The sequence below is a fragment of the Pelophylax lessonae genome, assembly GCF_965119305.1.
Source record: "Pelophylax lessonae genome assembly, chromosome: 1".
Taxonomy (NCBI): Eukaryota; Metazoa; Chordata; class Amphibia; order Anura; family Ranidae; genus Pelophylax; species Pelophylax lessonae.
This window is the reverse complement of record NC_138768.1, coordinates 777846233-777865723: the sequence shown is the minus strand read 5'-3', so window position 1 is coordinate 777865723 and position 19491 is coordinate 777846233. Positions and strand designations below refer to the sequence as shown.

Sequence of the window (19491 nt, the reverse complement as noted above, 5' to 3'; positions counted from 1 at the left end):
CAAAAACATGCACCTCTAACCATAAACATGTTGGTATTGTGAATAGTGTAAAGGGCTGAGAAGAGCTGGCAGGTGTTTATTTGTGTCTATGCCACCTGTGTAGTTATTGATAACATGAACGGCTGCTTGGTATCTTATGGTGTTGTAATTTTCCAGAACATCAACATCTTGGAATCATGGCACGTACCATGGGAAGCCTGTGGTGATGGGCTGTCTGGCGTCACAGGTGTGTATTCAAATGTTTACATTAATGATTTCTGGTTTGTGTAAGTTGGCATAAAATGTGTTATTTCACTCGTGATGTCGAAATTAAATGAAGTTCAGAATGAAGCAAACAGGCATTAAGATGTGATTTTCATAATGAAATGTCTTATCCTTTGTTTTATTTTTCCAGGAGTGGTACTGCTTGCGGGTGTAGGTGGTAGAAACCCACCTTGATGGACTCCACTCATTTTCTTTTGTGGTCAGTGGATATTTGGTAAGGCACATGGCCAATGACCAACATGAACACCCTGGAACTTCGAAAGTGGCTTGGAAGCTGCCCAGCAACCTTGCCATGCCTGTCCCCTATGAGCTGGTAGAGGTGCAGAATGGATTCTGAACTCTGCCGGAAGTTGTGGAAGACATCAGAATCCCGTAGCCATGGAGCAAAGATCGTGGTCTGGCGCTGTAAAGGCACACGGACTGGAGAGTGACAATATTCTTTTGCTGCATCCCTCCTTCTGCTGTCATTCTCAAATAAATAAATACATTAGAATTGAACATGTGTTTTTTTGTTTTGTGTGGGTGCCTACAGACAAAAGGGCCATCCACACTGTAAGATTTAGAGAAGACTTTATCCTTCCGATTGACATTTTCTATGTAGTGCAAGGGCCTGCCTGATTGCATCCAAATTGAAAGTGTTGAGGTTTGAGCTTCTATTATATGGTTTGGTTAAGTCTACAGGAAAAAGTCTAGACAAATTGTTAGTGTATGGCCCATTAAGCTGCCAAGGCCGGAGTTTTGCACTTTGCATGCTGCTTGTACTGGTGATGTGAGGGGTTGTAATGTAGAGTAGGGATGTGACAGTGTTGTGTTGAGGTGTGAGGCAAATGTAGTGTTGGACTATGAGGGCCTGTGTTGTTGAAATATGGAGAGAGTCCAATATCAGACACCTATGTTTATTGGTCAAGAAATTGTAAGAACCATGGTAAATATGTAAAGAATTGCATCTCGATAAAACTAGGACCACACTCATAAAATCAAAATTGTGTTGTTTCCATTGATGTGCTTGAAATTTGGGTAGGACACCCCCCTCCCCCCCCAAATTCAAGATAGTTTAAAAAAACTGTTTAAAAAAATGAGAGTGAAAAGAGATCCCAAGTGTAGTGATGTGATTTGAACCCATGACGTTGTGAACTGCAGTGAAGTTGCAAAGCACTTAGCTATTGTGCAGAATAAAGCTGTATGGTGGAAAAAAAGGAGTGTGTTAAGGCTAAAAAGCACATATAGCTAAAGAACTAAACATTGTATGGAATGTGGGAAGAAGACCATGGTAAAATTGTGAGGTTTCATCTTGCCCTGAAGTAGGGTAGGGGTTTGGTCACTTGCCTTTGGTACTTTCCTTCATAAGATCGATTCGACACACAGACAAGATCAAAAAAACACTTAAAATGGTGTAAGCTTGCAAGCGCTTCTGAGTGTAACATTATTTAGCAATATATATGATGTAATCCGTTACATTTTAGCAATATAAACAAAAAAAGAAAATAAAAAAAGTAGGTGGAGATGGTAAGCCTCGAACCTACAGCAGAGGGAGATGAATTACAGACATGTGATGTGTGCACTAATCCACTAGCCCACATCGCTATGTGAAACTGCTATAAGCACGAAGACATAAGTTTGCGAATTGGCGAAGCCGCGATCGTAAGTGAATCCCGCTGACGGCGGAATTCATTATTGCTGTTTTACTCGCCAATTCGCCGCAGCGCCAGTTAATTGATTTGAACGCGGCGAAACTGAAACACGTCATAGAGGTTTGAAGCTGCAGTTTCTTTAAATCCGGCCCTTTGTAACAGAAGTAACAGAACAGCATTCCACTCTCTTCCATGTCCCGTATAAGAATGCTAGGAATTTGGCGGGGGCTATCTTATATACTGGGGGGCATATTCACTAATGATTGGACTATGGACCCCCTAGTCACTCCAATCACATTCCTAGCATTCTCCTGCCCCCTCAATTGGCTTTTGCTAATGGTTCTGGTCCAATCACAGGCTTTTAAAGCCCATTTCCTGTCCCATTGCATTTTGGTCGGTTCTGGTTGCCGAATTCCGAACTTTTTGGGCAAAAAGTTCTAAATTTGGCCGAACCTCGAACACCCAATGTTCGGGCCGAACCGATGGTCGACCCGAACCGTTCGATCATCCCTAATTACAAGTCCTCATGTGTCAACACGTTTCACCCGAATTGCTTCATCAGGACGCATGGAAACATTATAGCTCTTATCTAAAAAAGAACAACAATATTTAAGCATAGTATAGAGAAAACATGGTGATATAATATACAAGGGAAGTCACGCATGGGTGTTTTTGACTTGGAATACGTTTTTATAAATGGTTGGCTTAGACTAAGTTTTTAAATATATAGAGCCCATTGTGCTCTGTGCTTTAAAGCCCGACTTTAGGAAACTTAAAATATTTAAATAACTAAAGGCAAAACCTTTTTCTTTGTTTTGGCTAGAGTGAAAATGGATTAGAACACCTGTTCGTTTTTATTGCTGTCTGTTCCCCTGCTAAGGAGATTCACCCTCTGTATATGTCCCATTTACCATTATCATTGAAAGTGAAAGAAAATCCCAAATTTTGGGTTGTCCCCAGAAAAGTAATATAGGGGAAATCTTCCAATGGGGACACTAGTTCTGGTGACCTGGGGGTCCCCCCAAGAAATTCCCATATTTTGCAGGGATTTCCTCTCAATTCCTGTTTGGCTATGGGACAGGAAGTGAAGGGAACTCTCCACAATAGGACACAGGTGGCAAAATATCTGACATGGGGTTATAACTTACTGTAACTTACTCCCCTTAACTTAATTCAAGTTAACTCCCCTTACTCTATCCAAAATGAAATAAAACATGTTTTGCCTATAGTTCTACTTTAACCCTTACATATACCTAATGCAGTTACTGGCCTCAGGTAATACACAGAGATGAAACAAATCCTCCTACATAAGTTGTACTTGTTTATCTGCAGTCTCCTCTTCTCTACAGCTATTCAAAGTCCAGAACTTATACAGCTTGTCTTAGCATCAGAAAGCAGGGGCAGGGAACTGAAGTTACACTCTGCAGATCTCAGTGAGAGCTGATTGGAGGGAGAAGAGAAAGAGAAACTTTTCCCCCTTCACACAGCACACAGGTACAAAGCCAAGGCTGTTAACATGGATTGTGTCATCTTTTTTTTTCTTGGTGTCAGGAAAACTTGTCAGAAGTGACTCATGCAGATAACAGACAAGGCAGCAGTTAGAAATGACACTTAGTACTCTGGATTGGGACAAGTACACATTATAGAGGGATATCCTTTGTTCATATTTCAAGGGTTTACAACCACTTTAAACCTTAAATTGCTCGTTTAGGTCTAGGAGACATAGAAAAGAATATCTACTTACCTGATCCACTGTTCCTCTGCTAGACAAGTCCTTGCAATGTCTTCTCCCCCATGCTCCAATGATCTAAGGTCCTGGCAACATCAAGACCAATGGATGCCTGCATTAAATGTGATGATGCCGAGGGACAGTCCAAGAACATGGGGGATAATTTTGCACTCCCTGAATGAACACGTGTTTTCCGCTCAACTTCATACACAAATATTTCACAGGGCTATCTAAAGGTATCTATCACTGTGAACTAGGGGATTCCACTTGCTGAGAGTGGTATATTCCTTACACTTTCATGTACAGTGCATCCAGAATGTATTCACAGAACTTCACTTTTCCACATTTTGTTATGTTACAACCTTATTCCAAAATGGATTCAATTCATTTTTTTTCTTCAAAATTCTACAAACAATACCCCATAATGACAATGTGAAAGACGTTTTTTTAAACCTTTGCAAATGTATTAACAATAAAAAATTGAGCTCAGGTGCATCCTGTTTCCACTGATCATCCTTGAGATGTTTCTGCAACTTGATTGGAGTCCACCTGTGGTAAATTCAGTTGATTGAACATGATTTGGAAAGGCACAAACCTGTCTTTATAAGGTCCCACAATGCACAGACCAAGCCATGAAGTTCAAGGAATTGTCTGTAGACCTTCAAGACAGGATTGTATTGAGGCACAGATCTGGGGAAGGGTACAGAAAAATGTCTGCAGCATTGAAAGTCCCAATAAGCACAGTGGCCTCCATCACCCATAAAAGGAAGAAGTTTGGAACCACCAGGACTCTTCCTAGAGCGGGCCACCCGGTCAAACTGAGTGATCGGGGAGAAGGGCCTATGTCAAGGAGGTAACTTAGAACCTGATGGTCACTCTGACAGAGCTCCAGCTTTTCTCTGTGGAGAGAGGAGAACCTTCCAGAACAACAACCATCTCTGCAGCATTCCACCAATCAGGCCTGTATGGTAGAATGGCCAGACGGAAGCCACTCCTCAGTAAAAGGCACATGGCAGCCCACCTGGAGTTTGCCAAAAGGCTCCTGAAGGATTCTCTAACCATGAGAAACAAAATTCTCAGGTCTAATGAAACAACCACTGCACTCTTTGGCCCGAATGGCAAGCATCATGTATGGAGGAAACCAGGCAACGCTCATCACCTGGCCAATACCATCCCTACAGTGAAGCATGGTGGTGGCAGCATCATGCTGTGGGGATGTTTTTCAGCGGAGGGAACTGGGAGACTAGTCAGGATTAAGGTAAATATGAATGCAGCAATGTACAGAGACATCCTTGATAAAAAAAACCTGCTCCAGAGTGCTCTGGACCTCAGACTGGGGCGATGATTCTTTGATTCTTCAACAGGGCAACGAGCCTAAGCACACAGCCAAGATAACAAAGGAGTGGCTATAGGACAACTATGTAAATGTCCTTGAGTGGCCCAGCCAGAGCGCAGACCTGAACCGGAATAAAATCTGTGGAGAGCTCTGAAAATGGCTGTGCACCAACACTTACTATCCAACCTGATGGAGCTTGTGTCAGGGCCCAGATTCCTCGGTTGCTTCTGGCAGTGCTTCTTCTTGCTGAGCTATCCAGCAGCTTATACTGTATCTATGCATTCTAGATCTATGTGGTGACCTAGACCTTGTCCAGTTTCCTGTCTAGTTCCTTGCCCAGCCTCCTGTGAACTCTGAACCTTTGGCCACTCCTTTGTACTTCCTATTTAAGCCTAATCTGGAAACTTCCTGATGCCAGATTATTGTGCTTTTGCCAAGATCTAGTTTAGTGTGCTCCATCCTCCTGAATCTTCAACTTGTGTACCGACCTCCAGCTACGTTCCAGGACTACACCTCTGCCTGCTGCCATTTTGCTCTTCACTGCTTGTGTACCGATCTTTGGCTAAGACTACAACTACTCTTCTGCTTGTTCCCTCACTCAGGCTGATCTCTTGTGTACCAGACCCTGCTTGTTGACCACGGTTGTGCTGCTTCCTGCGATTGCACTCTGAGCCTTACCCAGTAATCGTGACAGCTTGAGAAGTCCTTCAGAGAAGAATAGGAGAAACTGCCAAAAAATAGGTATGCCAGGCTTGTAGGATCATACTCAAAAAGACCTGAGGCTGTAATTGGTGCCAAATGTGCTTCAACCTTTGAGCAAAGGCTGTGAATACTTGCGTACATGAGACTTTTTTTATTTTTAATAAATTTGCAAAGATTTCAAACAAACTTCTTTTACATTGTCATTATGGGGCATTGTCTGAGGAAAATAATGAATTTAATCAATTTTGTAATAAGGCTGTAACATAACAAAATGTGGAAAAGTGAAGCGCTCTTAATACTTTCCGGATGCACTGTATATCTTTACTTATATTCAGTCTATGTAGGTTTGGGCTTTAGGTTTTATCAGCCTGCAGGTTTGGATACCCGAGCTGTCAGTGAGATATACCTTAGACAACTCTGTCAATTACCCAAGTATGAAGTTGAGCAGCATATGTGTGTTCATTCATAGAGCGCAGGATTATCACAGCAGCTCCAATGATGAGAAACATACTGTACATAACTCCCCTTCCCAGGTCACTCTTATCCTTGTGATCAAGCCGTTTTAGGGTAATGTATGAATGAAAGTGATCCTTGGGCATGGGCACTGTGAAAGCAGCTATACCACTGATGATGCAATACAGTATCTTTGAAAGGAAGAGCTATTTGGTGTGTGGCTCTTATTAATCTATGTTATCATATTTACACTGTTTCATTTATGTGCATTTGAATGCTACATGACTTTTCACATTTGACCTCCACGTCATATCAGTTACATTAAAGTATAACTAAAGGCAAAACTTTTTTTTTTTTTGTTTTGGATAGAGTAGAGAGGGATTAGAAAACCTGCCAATTTTATTGCTGTCTGTGCCCCCGTTAAGGAGATTCGCCCTCTCTATTTGTCCTGTTTACCATTATCATTGAAAGTAAAAAAAAAGTAAAAGAAAATCCCAAATTTTGGGTTGTCCCCAGAAAAGTAATAGAGGGGAAATCTTCCAATGGGGACACTAGTTCTGGTGACCTGGGGGTCCCATAAGGATTTCTCTTAATTTTCAGGGATTTCCTCTCACTTCCTGTTTGGCTATGGGACAGGAAGTGAAGTAAAATCTCCGCAATGGGACACAGATGGTGAAATTAAATCTGACAAGGGTCATAACCCTTCCCTTACTGTATCCCAAATGAACAAAAAAAAGCTTTGCCCCATAAAATCAGGCAGAGTGGCTTCCTGTTCACGTGATTGGCTCACACAGTGGTCACAATAGCAGGAGCCCATCCTGCTGGCCCCTGATCCATTGGAAACAGCTTGGTCAGTGTGCTGGAAGCGTACAGTACACAAACTCTCAGCACCCAACGTTAGACTGTCCTGGACATATGTGTGGCCGCTGGGCGTTAAAGCCCACTTTTCCTGCCATTGAAAAAAGGCACTACACTGTCAGAAAGGAATTAAGTAATGACAAAGTTATTGCTAAATAAATAGGTCCATAGCAGAAATGTAGAATTTGCCCTGGTCTATTAGGTGTATCTAAGTGTGAGAACTGAACCATATAAAGTTTCTCAAAAACACATCAGTGACGATGTATTTTGCTTTTGTTCCCTTTAGGAATCAACTATTATAACAAGCTAATTGACAGCCTGTTGGAGATGGGTGTCACTCCACTGGTGACACTGCACCACTTTGACCTGCCTCAAGCAGTAGAAGACCAAGGGGGTTGGCTTTCAGAGAAGACTGTGGACATATTTGGACAATATGCCCAATTTTGTTATACCACTTTTGGTGACAGAGTTAAACATTGGATCACCATTAATGAGCCGTATTATGCCTCCAGACTATCCTACGATTCAGGCATATTTGCACCAGGAAAGAAAATTAAGGGGATTGGAGGTTATATGGCAGCACACAACATGATTAAAGCCCATGCCAAAGCTTGGCATGTATATAACACATTTTTTAAAGATAAACAACAAGGGCGTGTATCGATAGCCCTAGATTCTGACTGGGCAGAGCCTTTAGACCCAAATTCTTTGGCTGATAAAGAAGCTACAGAGCGATATATGTTTTTTCGACTTCATTGGTTTGCAAACCCAATCTTCATTGATGGAGATTATCCAGCATTAATGAAATCAATAATTTCTCAAAAAAGCAAGGAAGAAGGTTTGACCAGTTCTCGGCTTCCTGAGTTTACAGAGGAAGAAAAAGCCATGATTAAAGGCACTGCTGATTTCTTCTGTTTAAATTATTACACCTCAAGAAAAGTCAAACCTCTTGATACTACGCCATGTGAACCACATAGTAATCCGGACACAGGAGCAGAAGGCATCATAGAACCAAACTGGCCAATATCTGGTGTTGAGTGGCTAGCAGTAGTGCCATGGGGCCTTCGTAGACTGTTGGCCTACGTAAAGGTAAGAATTTTTTTTCCCATAAAATATACAGTAAGGCCTTTTTCACATGAGTGGAGGTGGTAGTGGTGGTGGGGGAGGGGCGGTTTAGCAAAAACAGGTGGTAGAGCCGTGGTTTTACCTCCCCTGTTTACCTAATACTTAATAGACAGAGGGGAACTGTACACGTGCTGCAGCCACAATGTTTTCTGGTAAATTTTGCATGGCTTGTTGAGTTGTCTACAGTATATTCTTATATGTTCTGGAAAATATTGCTCTTTTGCTACTGTCCACTTTAATTGGAAATCCCAATCATCATTTTTTTTTTTTTTTGATATTTTAGATACTGTATATACGGTATGTGAATATAATAAACTTAAAGTGTATGTTTGGGCATGATAAAAAATATATATATCTATTACATCTGTCTAATTAGACCATACACATTTCAATGCTTTATTCCTCTAAAAATGCTGTAAGAAACATAAGTGTTGATCTGCAAGAAATCCAGTGTGCTTCAAATTTCTTGTTTGGGCTGGCACAACAGTGCTTTTGCTGCACTGAAATCCCAACCAGCATAGCAGCCCTGCCTACTGGATTTCAGAACTCTTATATATCCCCTGCCTTCCTCTCTCCCATTCTTTATGGATGCATTCATTTCTTTCCCAGTAAACCAATGCCGCTGCCTTGACTACCCAATGCCTGCACTATATGTAGGGAAAAGGCTCTTGGGAGATGTAGTTCTTGGCATGCTTACATCAGATTGTTTTTAAAAGGCCTGGGTTATTTCCTAAATGCACAAAATATTCCTGGATTCTAATATGTATAGGTGAAGGAGATCCAGGAAACAACCAATTGCCTCTTGGGGAATCGGGAAGGAATTTCTTCCCCCACTGGAGCAAATTGGATTATACTTTATTGTTTTTTTGCCTTTCCCTTGAACAACTGTGGGTATAAGATTGGTTATATGGAGAGTTTCGATTTTTGTATGTTTTTTTTTTCTGTGGGTTGAACTGGATGGACTTTGGATGTAAATTTGGGTAATGCCTGGATATACACTTTCTCTCTTTCAAAATTTTTTATTGAAATTAACAAATGCAGTACAACGTGTAACATGCACTGAAAAGTTATAGTGACACAAGTAACAACTCACAGGGTACAGAGAGCAATCATAAAGTAACAAACAGTCGTAACCTCAGGAAAACCTCAGTTGGTGACAACAAAGGCAATGAACAAATGGGGGATCTGGGGATGGAGGGTGGTAGAAGGAGCCCGTCCCCCAGGCACCCCATAAAGGGAACAAGCTGTGCCCAGGAGGAGAGGTGAGGCCAACAAGCACTCGCCGAGTGATTAGGCAACTTCAAGAGGGTAATCAGATCCCGGAGGAGGGAAACATGGGACAAAGAGGGCTGTCCTGGGCAGGGACCAAGACAGCTGGAACAGGAGGTTACAATCAGTGAACAGGGGGAAACATAGCTCTCCGTTACCACATGACCAGTGGTTGAACAATAGCAGTTGAACCAGATAAGAACGTTTGCAAAGAAAGAATTCATAGCAGTAATGAAAAAAGAGAGGGGGGGGAAGGAGGGGAACAGAGTAGGTAAGGAGACAGGAGGGTGGGAGAGGGGTAGGAGAGAGAGGGGGGGGGAAAGACAGATCGCCGGGGGGGAAACTGGAAGTAAGTGGTGTGATCTATTCGAAGTTTGGAAGCCGATTAAGGAAGCATCAGGGCTTCGTCAAAGTTGGAGGGCAGATAATGGGTCACCCAGGGGTGCCAAAGTTTGTCAAACTTCTCCACCTTATCAGTTAAGATTGCTTCTATTTTGGCATGGATCATCGCGTTGGTGACTCTATGTTTGAGTTCTGGCAAGGGCAAGTTTGGTGTTTTCCATGCTTTCGCTATAGTTTGTTTGGCTGCCGTGGTGACCTGCAGGATTAGCTTATGCCTAAATTTAGAAACATTGTCAGGTTTCAGGTTCAATAGAGCTAGCGAGGGGTCCGGGGAGAGAGGCACTTCCGTCAGGGTAGAAAGGATTTGGAAGACCGCTCGCCAAAACGTTTGAACTTTAGGGCAAGTCCACCAGATGTGCAAGTGCGTGCCGACAGCTGAGCAACCTCGGAAGCATACTGGGGAGTATGTGGGTAAGAATTTCACAATACGTGCTGGCACTAGGTACCAGCGCATCATAACTTTGTAGTTCGTCTCTGAGGCTACCACATTTTGTGAGGCAGCCTTCGTCGTCTGCCAGATATGTGACCAATCTGCAGGGTCAAGCGTAATTCCCAAATCTTGTTCCCATTTAACAGTGTACGGGGGGGGAGCACGATCCGGGGGGTCTGTGAGCCTGGAATAGAGCATGGAGATCAGGCCACGGGTATGTGGGTCATGGAGGCAAACGTGTTCGAAGGAGGTCAGGGTGGGCAAAGATGTGTCGGTGCGAAGGCATGGAGTTAGGAAGTGTTTAATCTGTAGATAGCGGAAGATTTCAGAGTCAGGGAGGCTATGCGTGTCTTTAAGTGTTTGGAAGGTCTTGAAGGCATCAAACAGGGTTAGGGAGTGGGCCCTAACCAGGCCGGCCGATGCCCATCTGTGGAATGAGGAAGGAGAGTCCCAGGCTGGCGGGAAAGATGGGTTATTTAGAAAGGACAGTAGAGGGTTGTGGGGCGACTGGAGCTTGTATTTGAACTTCAGTGTGTTCCAAAGACGAAGGGAATGGCATAAGATAGGGTTAGTCAATGAGCGACGGTCTGTTGGTGCTAGCCACAACAGGTTGGCAACAGAAAGGGGATCGCATTCTACCGCCTCAAGGGACACCCAAAGAGGGACTTCTTGGCTGGCATGCCACTTGGGTAACTGCGCCAATTGAGCCGCTTGATAATATTTGGCAAATTGGGGAACACCCAATCCACCCTGTAGCTTGTGAAGGTAGAGGACCCTACGGGGTACCCTGGGCCTGGTTTTGCCCCAGATGAAAGAGAAGGTTCTGCACTGGAGTTGTCTCAGGTAATAAGGGGGGACCGCTATAGGCAAGACCCGGAACAAGTACAATATTTTAGGTAGTAAGGCCATTTTAGCTACCGTGATGCGGCCCAACCAGGCTATAGGTAAGGGCGCCCACGTTTCCATGAGTTTAGTGAGATGACGCAGCATGGGGGGGTAGTTGGCCATGAATAGTTCCAGGGGATCTGCCGTGAGCTTAATTCCCAGGTAGGGTATGTGATGAGTAGCCCAGGTAAAGGGAAGCACTGACTGCAATTGCTGAAGGAGGGTGGGGGGCAAGGAGATGTTAAGAGCCTTCGATTTTTGAGGGTTGACGACCAGCCCAGAAATCACAGCAAAGCGCTGAAGGAGAACAAGGAGATTGGGTGTGGAGGTCAGCGGGGATGTGAGGAACAGGAGGATATCATCCGCGAATAAGCACAACTTGTGGTGATGTCCCCCTATTTCCAAGCCTCTAATATCAGGGCAAGCACGAATTTTCTGGGCTAGGGGTTCAATGGCGAGGGCAAAGAGGAGAGGTGAGAGGGGACATCCTTGTCTGGTGCCGCAGCCTATAGGGAAGGTGGAAGATCGAAATCCTGCATAACGCACATAGGCCGAGGGCGAGGAATAGAGTGAGGAGATCCAAGCTAAAAAGTGGGGTCCGAAACCCCACACGCGGAGCACAGTCTGCAGGTACTGCCAAGACAGGGTGTCAAAAGCTTTCTTAATGTCGAGGGAGATGAAGCATGTGGGGACTTTACGATGGCGGGCCTGGTGCGCTAGGTGTATCGCTCTCCGCACGTTATCACCAGCCTGGCGGCAGGGGATGAATCCTGTTTGGTCCCTGTGCACTAAGGATCCAACTATCGGGTTGAGGCGTGCCGCTAGGATTTTGGCCATGATCTTAACGTCTATGTTAAGAAGGGATATCGGGCGGTAATTGGCCCAAGAGGAGTCGTCCGTCTGTGGTTTAGGGATCATCGAGATAGCTGCGGTGAGGGAATCAGAACCAAAGGAGTGACCTTTAAGCACGGAGTTGTAAGCCTTGTTAAGCATAGGGGTCAGGAGGTCAGAGAAACGTTTATAATAATTGGCTGTAAACCCATCAGGACCTGGTCTTTTATTGAGTTTAAGAGTTTTGATCGCATTACGAATTTCGAGGTCCGAAATGGGTGCGTCAAGAGTATCTCGTTGGGAAGCAGATAAGGTGGGCAGGTCGAGGTCAGAGAGGAAATCAGAAGTTTGTGCGTCAGAGGGGGGTTGAGGAGGAGAGTAGAGCTTGGAGAGGTGTTGACGAAACGTCTCCAAGATCTTGACCGGATTGCTGGTATGGGTGGTAGGGGTGGTCTTAAGGCGTATTGGTTTTCGGAGGACTGTGGCGTTGCGAAGGGACAAAGCTAAAAATGTGTCAGGTTTATTAGCTTTGGTGTAAAACCGGTGGTGAGAGCGTCGCAGTTGCTTCTCAGCTGAATCAGTGAGAAAAAGATCCAGTTCCAGTGCGGCCCCGTCGAGGGCAAGCCGAGAGTCTGGGGTGGGGTGTGATTGGTACTGGTCATAAGCACCAGTGTAGGTTGAGTTCAGGGTGTCATAGAGCCGTCGGCGTTCTTTTTTGCGGCGGGAGGCCAGGCTGATGAGAGCGCCGCGGATGACGGACTTGTGTGCCTCCCAAAGCGTAAGCGGTGTAACGTCAGAGGTGTCGTTATGGGTGACATAGTCCTCTAGTGCTTCGGCTATCTCTAGCCTGTGGGAAGGGTGCGTTAGGAGGGTGTCGTTCAGCGACCAGGTGAAGGAGCGCTGTTTGGGAATTAGGGAGTTGAAGGTGGAGACTACTGCGTTATGATCAGACCAGGGGATTGGGAGGATCGAGGAAGCCAAGAGGGAGGGAGAAGTCGCTATAGAGGTAAGTATATGATCGATACGCGAGGATGTCTTGTGCGGGTTGGAATAAAAAGTATACTGTCGTTTGGATGGGTTATGTTCGCGCCACGTGTCGATCAGAGAGTGGGTGTGGAGTAACTGCTGGAAGGTGAGTCTACCTGCTGACCGTGAGGGTGTAGCCGGGGATTTGTCCAGGAAAGGGTAGAGGACCTGATTGGAATCTCCACAGAGAATAAGTGTGCCTTTTTTGTGCTCTGCAGTGATTTGAAGAAAATGGGAGAGAAAGGCATGGGGGTTTACATTAGGTGCATAATAGGAAGCTAGGGTTACCTCCGTATCCAGTAAGGTGCCAATGAGTATAAGGTACCTGCCTTCAGGGTCTGCAATGGATGAATGGAGTGTGAACGGTGCCGATTTGTGGAAAGCTATCAAAACCCCTCTTTTCTTAACCGAGGCAGACGCTGTAAAAAATTGAGGATAAGAGGAAGTTAGGTATTTGGGAGTATGCAAGGTTGAAAAGTGTGTCTCCTGGAGGCAAGCTACATGCACATCTAGAGAGGCCAATGAGCGAAAGGCCTTGCGTCTTTTTTGTGGAGAGTTGAGACCCTGCACATTGAGGGTCAATACATTCAAGGAGGCCATCGCTTGTGTGTGAGGCGGGAGACTAGATCAGGGATCAGTGTGACATTAACCGGATCCCCCCGGCGAGTGGGAGGGGAGAGGGGGGGGAGGGGAGGAGGGGGCAAAAGAAGGCACAGACTAGGGAGAGAAAGGGAGGAAAGAAGAGACACTGGAATCAGCAGACATATCAGCACAAGCAAGAAAACAAAAAACACAAAATAAAAAATCAAAAACATTGTCCGTCAACGTAGAGGGTGACCGCCTACGCTGAGGGAGATGGGCCACCACGGGAAGTCTCCTAGAGGAGGGTTCCGGTGGCGGGTTGGGGCAGCAGTGGCAGCCGACGGGTGACAGATCCGCCCACGGGCGTGAGAAGGTGATAAAGTCCATGGTGGTGACCAGGGGAGTCTTCGGTGAATAAAAGGAGGGGCATCCGTGTGAGGGTGCAGCATGAACAGTAGGAGTGAACAGAATATCAGGAACATACAAGCATTTACGAGCAAGAAACGCAAAAAACAAAATAAAAGTGTGGGGGGGGGGGGGGAGAAAGGGTCCATCATTGTCCCCGTCAGGAGGGAATCCTGTAGTAAAGGAGGATAGGAAGTTCCCGGCGGGAACATGGTTACCGTGAATACCGTCCAGACTGTGTAGTTGCTGTCAGGCCGGGTGAGCCTAGTGATGAAGCGGTGTCCCGTGAAGTGGTGCCGTCTGACGAGGGATCCAGGATCTGCCGGAAGAAGTCTGCGAGGCTGGCCTGGGAAGCAAAGTCAGTTCAGCAGATAAACAAAAAGAAGAGAGAGAAAAAAAAAAAAAAAAAAAGGGGGGGGGGGAAGAGGGAGAGGAAAAAAGAAAATCAAAGTCAGTAGGTGTAAAACCGAGTAGCGAGAGTCACTCAAAGTAGGTGAAGTAAAAAAGGCAGGGACACATGCAGGTGGGGCTCTCAGTCCATCGAGTCCATAAATGCAGGCAGGGGGGAGATGTGCCGGCTCCGCTTAGGGGTAGTGGATGTGGTAGCGGTAGGTTTCAGAGGGGAGCGGGAAGCGGAGCGTCTGCGCTGTTGTTGAGCGGTGGGAGGCACTAGGTCGGAGGTCAGGTGCAGGTCTTGGAGGAGCTGTTGAAGGTCATCAGTGGTCTTGCAGGTGTGTTTGCGGCCCTGGTAGGTGAAGCGCAGTGAAAATGGGAAGCCCCAGGAGTAAATGATATGGTGTTGTTGGAGAATTTGCAAAAGGGGTTTGAACGCCCTACGCTTGGTGATTGTAGCCTTGCAGAGATCAGCAAAAAGCTGGTACATGTAGCCCTGGAAGTGGAGGGTATCTTTCTGCCTTGCAGCCTGAAGGAGTTGTTCCTTAGTTTTGTAAAAATGGAGCTTGGCTATGATATCCCTGGGAGGTCCCTCAGGTTTGCGGGGGGCCAAAGCCCTATGTATGCGGTCCATCTCCAGGCGTTCAATAGGGATGGAGGGGGAGAGTTCCTGGAAGAGGGCAGTCACTGTGGATTGTAAGTCCAACACAGTTTCAGGGATCCCCCGAATCCTGATATTGGAGCGTCGAGCCCTGTTCTCCTGGTCCTCCAATTGTGCTTGTAGAAGTTGGTTTTCCTCCCTAAGGGCTTCTAGCTCATCGGAGTGGTGTGAGAAACTGACCTCAAGTTCGTCTGCCCTGAGTTCCAGGTCAGCGGTGCGCTGGCCCAGCTCCCTGATTTCTTTAGTAAGTCTGTCAGTTATCTGGTCTGAGGTGTGCTTGAGGGCCTTATGCAGGATGTGTTCAAAATGCCGCATCATAGCAGACTCTGAGGGGCCATATGTTGCAGCTGCCCCCGAAGTGGGTGAGAAGTCAGTGTCTGACTCACCTTCATCTGGGTGAGGCAAAGCAATCCTGGGGGACCTGGATGTGCTGGCTCCGGCGCGGGATACTGACGGCGGCGCCATCTTGGATGATGCCCTGACCAGGACATCACGGATATTGCGGCTCTTTAATTTCGATTTGGCACCTCCCGAGACCATGGCAGGGCGGAGGGGGGGTTGCGGGAGCCTGCGGGGTGAGATCGGGCTGCGGATTGTGCGGCTGGTCACCGGGGAGAGCGGCGGGCTGTCACCTCACGGAGCGGAGCTCAGTCAGACACGTCTGACATCGGCGAGTTCCGCGCATGCGCCCCCCCTGGATATACACTTTAATGTAAAAATCTGATTATTGTTGTATGTTATTGGAATGTGAACTGCTATATTTTCTTAGTATACATACATGCTACTTTTCTAGTGCTGTTCAGCAATTATGCTATGTGTATATGTAGTGTGGTCAGATACTGTGTGACCTCCTGATATTTAAAATCCAAATAATTGGCAACACACTGAAGAAGACATTTCCTCCATGCCCTTTCTGGTTACACCTATCATCCACAGAGATCTTATCCAAACAGAATAACGTTATTCCTGCTGGATCTTGGTCTTTGTGTTTTTGGTTTAGGTGCCTGTGTGGTGGACAAGTGGAACTGCACTGCACTTCTGTGACAGTCAACATTAAAGTGGTTGTAAAGGAACAAGCAGCAGCCCCCCCCCCCCAATACTTACCTGAGCACCCTCTCAATCCAGCGATGCCCATGAGAGCCTTGCCTCTCTGGGGACTTGCACTCCTAATTGGCTTTTGGCAGCAGTGGGAGTCAATCACAGACAGTAAGCCATTTAGGTGACGGAGGGTGCGAGCCAAGCCACGACTTTGTGTGTGAATGGACACACAAACCTGCGGCTCGGGAGCAAGCCTGCCCAGGTACCCCCACAGCAAGCTGCTCGCTGTGGGGGTACTCAGCAAGAAGGAGGAGCCAGGAGTGTCAGTGTGGGACTCGAGAAGAGGAGGATCTGGGCTGCTCTGTGAAAAACCATTGTACAGAGCATGTAAGTATAACATGTTTGTTGTTTGGAAAAAAAACATGACACTGTTAACTTTTACACTGATGACACTTGTACGCTTCAGACACTCTGATGCTTGGACATCACTTAACAAATGTGCAGCATTTTTAGGCTGGTACCCCTAGGCAATGCAGGCCTCTTATCCCATGGTTGCTATGGGAAACAGGAAAAGCTCTCTGTCTCCTTCTCCAACCTCCATGCTTGGTTTCTTCTCCCGGGGCCCCCTCTAAATACTCTCTCTTCCATGACTCCAGACTGGGTCCCTAGGCAATCTGTGCCACAGATTCAGTCCCAAATGTCACCCCTGCAAGTCACCCGTCTCCTGGATGATTGGCTGCATTGCATGTAATACAAACACTGTAGTCCTTAGCAACAACACATTAACTTCCTATGGAAAGTACTCTGTGTGTTAGATCCATGTATTGCATTTTCCTCTAGCTCAGTCTCCTTTGTGTGGTGTAACCCCTTATCTTTTGATACACTGTGCATGCACCCCTTTAGGAGACTTCAGACCAGGCAAAGGAAGTAAGCAAACAAGATCCTTTACTGAGGTAATCGCTAAATACCTTACAGTTCTCAAAAAACAGTTTCAAAACAATTCCTGTACAAAGCTCATCTAATATCTCAGAGTGTGCATACCTTATACAGAAGGCAAATCAAGAAAGCAATAGTCCATTAAGGCAATCATTCACAACAGGTAGTGCAAGTCCCTTAAAGTCCATGACTGGTAGTAATCCACAAAGGCAGTAAGTCCATTAACAGCTACAAGTCTGTAAGGTCCTCAGGCATAAGACCCTCTCCAGGAACCCTGATTAGGCTCCAAAGGGTGTGACCTCTCCAGCAGAGTATACAGCTACAGTTTGGCAGTATTTCCCCAAGGATCAACCCAGGTACTTGGAGGAAGCTCCTTTTATCTTGGTTGACCTGTAAGGGCATTAACCCACTTGAAAATGGTGGAAAAGTGTTAACCTTTACAGTCTGGCTACTCCTGCTCTCGGGTCAAATACCAATCGATCTCCACGGTGCCGGGCAGTGAGCACAGGGCCCACTATAGGACGTTGGGCCCTCTGGCCACCTTCCTGAAGTCTATTTCTGATTGTCTCTGACCAAACAATCAGAAACATTCACATCAATGGCCTGCTGGAGGTCATTTTGTAGGGCTCTGGCAGTACTTATCCTGTTCTTCCTTCTATGGCCCTGTCCAGCTCTCCTAGAGTAACTGCCTGTCTCCTGGAATCTCCGACATGCTCTTGAGACTGTGGTGGGAGACACAGCAAACCTTCTAACAATGGCATGTATTGATGTGCCATCCTGGAGGAGTTGGGACTGTCTTTGCATCCTATATAGGGTCCAAGTATCGCCTCATTGTCATGGTCTTACCTCCTTGCTGTTCTCCTTCGTTTGACATGTGCTGGCGGCCATCTTGGTTTCTGGGTTTCTTGTAGCCTCCCACCCTGCGGCTCCTCCTTCCCACTGGGAGGAGCTGGATGCCTAGCTCATATATATAGGAGGTCTGTGGCTCAGTTCCCTGCTTGGTCCTCCTGTGTTCACATGCTACTAAGACTGCTGCTACTTCTGGTTCCTGTTCCTGGCTTCGTCTGACTACCCTGTTGGTTCCTGATCCTGGCTTCGTCTGACTACCCTGCTGGTTCCAGACCCCTGGCTTCGCAAAGACTCTGCATCGGTTTCGCCATCCGTTTGGACTTTTGCTTTATAGCTTGTTTTTCAATAAAGCTGTCTTATTTTCACTTATCTGTTGTTGTACGTCTGGTTCATGGTTCCGTGACATTAGGACCAAGCCATGAATTCTGACGGTACAGGGCCATCCTCGCTACCCACGCTGGTTGCCAGACTTGATCAGCAGGATCACCTGTTGGGTCGGGTCGCCGTGGCGTTGCAAACCCTGCTTGAACGCACGGTACCACAGGCCATGAATTCTGACGGTACAGGGCCATCCTCACTACCCACGTTGGTTGCCAGACTTGATCAGCAGGATCACCTGTTGGGTCAGTTCGCCGTGGCGTTGCAATCCCTGCTTGAACGCACGGCTCATTTCGCTCCCGTTGCCGATGGTTCGGTTGTCGCTCCTGGGTCCGCTCCGGTTGTTGCGCCAGAGTCTACCCCGACACCTGTTGTTGCGCCTGCGGTGTTTCGGGGTATGTCCGGTTCTGCCCCCCTTCCACAGCGCTTTGGGGGAGTGCCAACTCAGTGCCGAGGTTTCCTTAACCAGGTGGGCATTTATTTCGAGGTGCTGCCACATGCCTTTCCTACTGAGAGATCAAAGGTGGGCTTCCTGATCTCGCTGCTCTCGGACAAGGCCTTGGCCTGGGCCAGCCCTTTATGGGAGAACAACAATCCGGTGGTTGCCGAGTTTTCCGGTTTTGTTGCTTCTCTTCGGAAGGTATTCGATGTGCCGGCTCGTGCTGCCTCTGCTGCGAAGCTCCTTATGTCCATCAGACAGGGTTCACGATCCGTAGCTGAATACGCCATTGAGTTTCGTACCCTGGCAGCAGAGGTGGGCTGGAATAATGAGGCTCTGGTCGCTGCTTTCTCTCATGGTCTCTCGGATGCCTTGAAGGATGAGGTTGCAGCTAAGGACCTACCAGTGGAGCTCGAGTCCCTTATTTCTTTCCTGATTTTGATTGACACCAGACTCAGGGAGAGACCTTCCTTTAAGGAGAGTCTGCGGAGGCCTCCTAACAGATTGGCGCCTACGTTTGCTGTCCCACCCGTGCCTCCCTCTCCTCCCACGCCTCCTGGGGATGACTTGTCTGGGGGTGAACCCATGCAGCTGGGGTTTGCTCGCCTGTCCGAGGGGGAGAGGGTACTCCGGAGACGCGAGGGCCGATGCATGTACTGTGGTCTCGGTGGGCATTTTCGGTTGGCATGTCCGAACCGTCCGGGAAAACGCTCGCACCTGAGATCCTGTCAGGGGCAGATCTTGGGTGGAGTCTCCTCGTCCCCGGTTTCCCGTGTTGACAAACCACTGATCACTGTTGTCCTCTCCTGGGTCGGGGGCTCGGTGACGACCCAGGCGTTGGTGGACTCTGGTGCTGGTGGTTTGTTCAT

The 19491-nt window shown here is 46.9% G+C and overlaps 1 protein-coding gene across 3 annotated transcripts in view; it reads left to right on the top strand.

The window, feature by feature from the left end:
- The window catches only part of LOC309557266 (cytosolic beta-glucosidase-like), a 243694-nt gene that overhangs the window by 147030 nt on the left and 77173 nt on the right, over positions 1 to 19491 (top strand). For all 3 annotated transcript variants that reach the window (XM_082259927.1, XM_082259928.1, XM_082259929.1), the window contains exon 4: positions 7260 to 8062. In XM_082259927.1, coding sequence (XP_082116053.1) covers positions 7260 to 8062 — 803 coding nt within the window. The remainder of the gene's footprint in view (positions 1 to 7259; positions 8063 to 19491) is intronic.